This window comes from Hydra viridissima, unplaced genomic scaffold (assembly GCF_058129835.1).
Source record: "Hydra viridissima isolate aposymbiotic clone 2 unplaced genomic scaffold, HvirCarnegie_v1 scaffold_2, whole genome shotgun sequence".
In the NCBI taxonomy this organism is placed as follows: Eukaryota; Metazoa; Cnidaria; class Hydrozoa; order Anthoathecata; family Hydridae; genus Hydra; species Hydra viridissima.
In genome coordinates, this window is record NW_028324301.1 from 12,772,919 (window position 1) to 12,779,407 (window position 6,489).

General features: G+C 27.4%; 1 protein-coding gene and 1 pseudogene across 13 annotated transcripts in view; one reads left to right on the forward strand and one right to left on the reverse strand.

Moving 5' to 3' along the window:
- The window catches only part of LOC145197426 (adhesion G protein-coupled receptor D1-like), a 44,377-nt gene that overhangs the window by 18,299 nt on the left and 19,589 nt on the right, over positions 1 to 6,489 (forward strand). For 7 of the 13 annotated variants that reach the window (XR_016449529.1, XR_016449530.1, XR_016449528.1 and 4 more), the window contains exons 5-6: positions 5,985 to 6,058; positions 6,193 to 6,334. Coding sequence is in view for 5 of the 13 variants with exons in the window: in XM_090077481.1 (XP_089933607.1) it covers positions 5,985 to 6,058; positions 6,193 to 6,334 (216 nt within the window). In the remaining 8 variants the exon portion in view is untranslated. Of the gene's footprint in view, positions 1 to 4,804; positions 5,869 to 5,984; positions 6,059 to 6,192; positions 6,335 to 6,489 lie in introns of those variants that run through there. The other 6 variants (XR_016449532.1, XR_016449533.1, XR_016449531.1 and 3 more) reach the window with 2 other exon arrangements.
- Positions 1,256 to 2,645, reverse strand: LOC149891996 (uncharacterized; annotated as a pseudogene).

Here is a 6,489-nt window from a genome sequence, read left to right on the forward strand (position 1 = left end):
TTAAATCAAATTGATACTTAAAAAAAAAAACGGTTATTAATCTAGTATTCAGTAATAGTTTTTCCAGCCTCTTGTTGCCAATTTCGTGCATACGTAAATTTCCCGCATTAAATGAGTTGCCATATGCCTACAAGTCAAAATATTCTTTAAAAAACAAAAAACATTTTAATTGAACATTATAATGTTGTCTAGACACAGTATAAGAAATTGCTAAAAATATTTTTTTCATCAAAATTATTTTTGATGAAAAAAATATAGTCTGGATAATATGTACAGCTACAAGCGAAAAATTTTTTTGATAATGCACTTAGTTCCCATACTTTTTGTATTTGTGTACAAGCATTTGGTTCTTGAAACTGTTGGTTTTTTTTTTTAATTTTCTTTTGTGTCCGTTTAAGCTCTGCTCGTGAAGCTTGCGCCTTACAAAATTTTAATCTCGTTCGTTTGCGTAATAAGATCGGCACGTTCGAAATTCTGAAGTAAAGATAAGCTAATGACCGGGTAACCCTGAGGAATTATAACATTAATATTTTTTGGCATCATAGTTAAGGGTCTGCGTATCGTTATTATTTTTAACCGATAACGATATGACACGATAACGATATGAGTTTGTCTATGAAACGATAATACCGGTTTAGTTATCGTTTGGAACGATAAACAAACGATAATTTATCGTTTGAAACGATATTATCGGCTTTTTTTTATCGGTTTATCGGAATACATAAAAATAACGAGAATACCGACATTTATCGGTATAATAACGATATTTTTTACAATATTCCAATTTATTATTTTTTTAAAATGCCAAATTTTAGTTCAAATATATAATAAATCTTCAAGTCGAGTCAAGATGTCGTTTTGCCTATCTTTACCGGTTTTACAAGTTAATCCTTCCCAATTGTATATATTATCTGGATGTCTAACTTCACAAAAATTCTGTAAAGAAAAAGTGAAGAAACACTGTTCTCCCCAAGGTTGAAACTCTCCCCACTCCTGATTTTTTTACATTTAATCAATCATATGCATTAGTAAACACAATATATGTTGTCAAAAAAAATCTGAACTAAGTGCTAAATATGTTACTTCCAAAATTAAAACGCATAATTTTTGGCTTTTTTTCTTCCAAAGTTTTAATAAAGTCAGCCGTTATTGTAGTCAAAATAACCCAATAATATTTATTTATTTCATTTACAAAAAAACCATAATATAAATACATTTGTATCACAAATGATATTTAAGTTAATGCTTGTTTAAATTAAAATTTACCACAGCAGATTTTAGCTCTCCATAACTTTTTGTCCTATGTTTCTTTTACAGTTCATCCAAGTCTTTTCATAGCTACCTAAGCTAATATTATTGCAATCTACAAAGGTGAGAATGTGACACACTAAAATATGTATTTTCCATGAAACTGTCAAGTCATACCTAAATACATCTTTTGTATATAGTTGAAGACTAGAAAATGAACTTTTGAAATCTTGAATTTTAACAGAAATATCTGTACCCATTTCCACACCAAACACAGCTGATTTCACTAATGAAAACTTACACAAGCAATTCATTATTGGTAAAATATTGATTGCTGCAGTTAAGATCACATCCTTCTCCAAAATATCTAACAGGGGCATAAATCAATTATCATTGTTTCCATCTAAGCCTACACCATGATACCCTCTCATTAATATGTAATGTCTTTTCAACCAGCTTTGAAAAGCTGGCCAAATGTATTAAAGCAAAGTACAAAGTTTATCCACAACTCCCATCACAATGTGAAGCTCAGGTGGAGGAACAATGTGTTCAAGAAAAGTTTCTTGATCTTCTTTTAAGTAAATGAAATGAAGGTTTATTACATTTTTGTATTCCTGCATTTTCAATCTTTTTTTTCCACCATATACATATTGATCATAACATAAGTCTATAGAGCCCAACGTTCTTAGTTTCCCTGCTTCAAGGGAGCATTCTCCTTCACAATACAGACAGGCATATTTACCAGAGTGACTTGAAAGTTCTAAAAACACTATTTGCACACTTTAGGTTAAATGCCATACTGAAGTTAATTTCTTCAAGTTGAAGAAGTGCCAATAATTTTTGGAGATTGCCATTATCCTCTTAGACCATCTCCACAATGGCAAGAATATAGCATTGCTTGACACCAGAATCTTCATATATTTCAAAGGAAGAATAATGATTTTTTGGATCGAAAACAATAATAACTTTTAAGAAGTTTTGACCACCATTTAAAGATATTCAGAGTTTCCTGCAATTTAGTCATTTTAACATTAATAATCGATTCTACAGCACTTGTTAGATTCCTGTGTAAAGTAGAACATGATTTTTTGGTTTTATTTTTAGAGAGTTCTAATGTATTTGATAGCTCCATAATATTTTGGAACAAGATATGATTTACTTTCTTTCTTTTTGACTTAATTTCATTTACTCCAACTGTAACAGAGAAAAGATTTCCACCTGTAGACATCTTGAACAGCTCTGCACTTACAATTCTTTCACTCTCCATTTTATGCTTTAACAATCCAGATGCTACTTGTTCTGCATGTTTATCTCCAAGTGATTCACTAATATCTACTATATTGGTTATAGCTTTACTTTTGCAACAATCATGAAAAACTCCTCTAAAATTAATAGTAAAAATTTTATAACAGTTTTTGAAATAAGTAAAAACAATAAAAAAAATATTGAATCAAACTATAAATTAGCATAAATAGAAAAAATGTTTAAACTGATCTTATTTTAACCTTATTTTTAAATTATAAAATCATAAATATAAATAATCTATACTAAGATTTAAATAGCAGAGTCCACAGATTTTTTCAGCTACATTTAAAGTATTTGACCCTGGCTAATTATTTGTCTGGATACATATCAGAGGTTCGCCTAATAGTACTCCTATTTACCTGAAATACATTACTTTCTATCAAATACATTATTCTACCTGAAGTATATTATATAATATCAATATGTATGTGTGTGTGTTAATATATATATATATATATATACATACATACATACATACATACATACATACATACATACATACATACATACATACATACATACATACATACATGAATATGTATGTATGTATGTATGTATGTATGTATGTATGTATGTATGTATGTATGTATGTATGTATGTATGTATGTATGTATGTATGTATGTATAACTAGTTATTTAGTATTAAACAATATAAAAGAAAAAGGTATGCCATGCAAAATAATATTTATAAAAGTTTTATTTTTTAAAGATATATACTGATAAGTTATTAAATATCATTTACTTTTACTTAAAGTATTTTATTTATCAAGTATTTATCAGCAGTTATCAGTAGTTATCAAATATTACTAATTATCTTTTCTTACCTTTTCTTATTTTTAAAAAAAAAGCTTATTCAATATTTTTTTTTTGCTTGGCATATATACTTGTGTATATATACATATGTATATATATTATATAATATATATCTAAATTTTAAATATTATATGCGCTATATGTGTTATGGACAGTTTTCCATAATGTTATTTTCTAGTTTAAATATGACATTATTGAAGCTTAATGTCATATTTAAATAAGAGAATATGACATGGAAGTTGGAGCCATTTATTACAATCATATGCCCTTCCTGATGTTAACTTGTTTTGCAGATAATATATAGTGATAACATAAAAGATATTTTACTATTATAAAACAAATGTAACTTTTTTATTCTTTATCTTAGACTTATTAGCAAATTTACATCTTTTTCAAATTTAATGCTCTTAGAAATTTATTATAAGTAGTTTTTTTAACAAACAAAAAATACTTTTTTTTAGATTAATAGCAGTTTTAAAACATTTTAGTTTACACAAGTTTATTGCTGCAGCTAAATTTCTTCATTTCAGTTTGCAGTGATCTTTTTTTGAAGTCTTAACTTGCAAATTTGTGATTTTCACAATTATTTTTTCAAATGAAAATGTTTGAACTCCTACAAACAAACTGATAATCTGCTCAAGCACTTTTGTTTTGATTTTGTTTGTAACAGAAGTATTAGTTGATATAGAAAGATTGTTAAAATTAGATATAACTGTTATATTTGTAAGAATTTCTTTTGCAAAATCATTTACAGAAAACACTGATAAATGTTGAAGTTTTTTTTTCTAAATAATAGCTCACATTATACAAGTATATCAATAACTTTAGAATTCACTCTCCATAAACCATCTCTATCATGAGTATTGCATAGTGTCAAATTCTACTTTACATGCTAGAATTAAAGAATATCATTGAATGCTATAAAAAGAATAAGTTTTTTGAATAGTGTAACTTATTGAACAGTTAGTGAATGATATAAGCAGCTTAATATTGCTAACTTCATTTCTGCATCCTTTATAGTCATGGCCGATTTTTCGCATTTCTCACCATTGAGTTTGTTTTTATCGGTAAGGTGGTTTAAAATATCATTTACTACGTCCTGCATTAGAGTATTAGAAAAAGTGAGTTCTTCAAAATAATTAGGCAGATTATCCAACACGAGTCCAAAAAATGCTGAGTAATATTTCAAAGGGTCACCCTTAAACTTTTCAAAAAGACTCTTTAGCTTATGCCACAACTCATCTGCATTATTTGGGGAAAATTGAAAATCTAAAAACATTACAAAATATAGGGGAAAATTGAAAATTTAAGGACTTCAGCTATGCAGTTTTTTGTTTACTTGCGTTACTTGTGCACTTTCGGAAGAATGAGAACTAGTAATTTCTTGAACAATAACATAAACAAAGCGCTTTTGTTTGTTTCCAGACTATATATTCTTGTGACTATGGTGGCATTTCACAATTAAATATTTTTCTTTTTCTCCAACCCAAGAGCAGAAAAACTAAAAATATTCACACTTCAGGAATACTATTTTAATGTTATTGAAATAGGTAAATAATGGCAAGTTTCGCAGCATCAATATGGTATACAAGTAGTAAAATATTTCGGCGTTATTTGATATTTACACCCCAATTTTTATTATAGACTCCGAAAGATCGTTGTCCAAAATTATGAAAACATACGAGAACTTTTTGACAAACTCAAATTACTCTAAATTCTATCCAAGAAATTCAATAACTTCTACTAATTTTCTTTTTTTTTAAAACACCATGAGAAATTTTAAAAAGAAACAAATATTATAAGAGAAAGAAAAATAAATATGAGTTTAAAACTTATTTTTTATGACTTGGTTGTTATACTACAATTTCCGCATCAATTAGTGTTGATAAGATCTTACAATAAATTGTAATTAATTTTTCTATTCATTATAAGAACTTATAAACTGTTTTTAGGTAAATATTAAAGATCCAAATTCAAAAATAAGAAAGTTTAGCCATAGAAATGCTGCTCTTTGTTCTGAAATGTCCTCTTGAAATCAGTTTAGTCTCCTTAATACTTATATATCCTCAATGCAATAGTCTTATATATCCTCAATGCAATAGTCAAAATTTTGATTGCTTGAAGAAAATTATAGCTATTGCCATTCAGATCTCTTTCCACTTTTATGTAACCAGTAAAACATCTTGTTACTAACCTATTGCTTCATTTAGGTAACTTATCCTTGCTCCATATGCTAGCAAAACCACTTTTTAACCAGTAATTCTGCATGGTCACATTTAATAGATTTGAATAAATGTTAATATCTCTTTAAAAGTTTTTATATGATTGTAATTGGTCATTTTCAATAAGATTCTTAAATTAAATTCACTTATAACTTGACTGATATATCAATATTCATGCAAGAGTTTAAAAATACCAGAGCTTACTGCAAAGTGTCTGAACCGCTAGAAGAATGTTTGAAATAACTAATCAAAAAAAAGAGTATAGAGCTGAATGTACGAGGTAAATGACAAGCAGTTGAGTTAATATTTCTTCTTGTGGGTTTATATCCAATTATTGATTTCAGTTAAACTCCAAACAAGTAACTTTTCCTTTTGTTTTAATTTATTGACTTTCAGTGTTTATTACCACTTCAACTACAGCACCAAAGACAACTTCAATTCCCCCAAAAATAATTTCTTCTTTGGAACAGGTATTAATTTATCTTGCTTTTTCTTCTTTTTTTTTAACATTGATGTTTACATGTATTTCACTTTATCATTTATTTCTTTAGAATTAAATCTGTTTATTTATTTTATTTTTTATTGTTATATGTTTTTATTTAAGCTAATTAAGTTTGATCACAGAAAATCAAGAGATAATGATAAAGTAATAATGGATAATATTCTAAACATTGAAATGCAAGGATTAAGTGCTGCTAGTAACCTATCAATTGGTAGCTATGTTGAAGCAACCTCTTCAATTGCAGGTAGGATTTGATCTGACTGTTTTAAAGATTTAACTTTTTTCAGTACACTTACTGCTACCATTTATACCCCACTACTGTTGTATATATATTTAAAATAGTTACTTTCCATTTACCTACTTTTTGTCCATTCAAAACCCAACTTGTGCATAATCTTT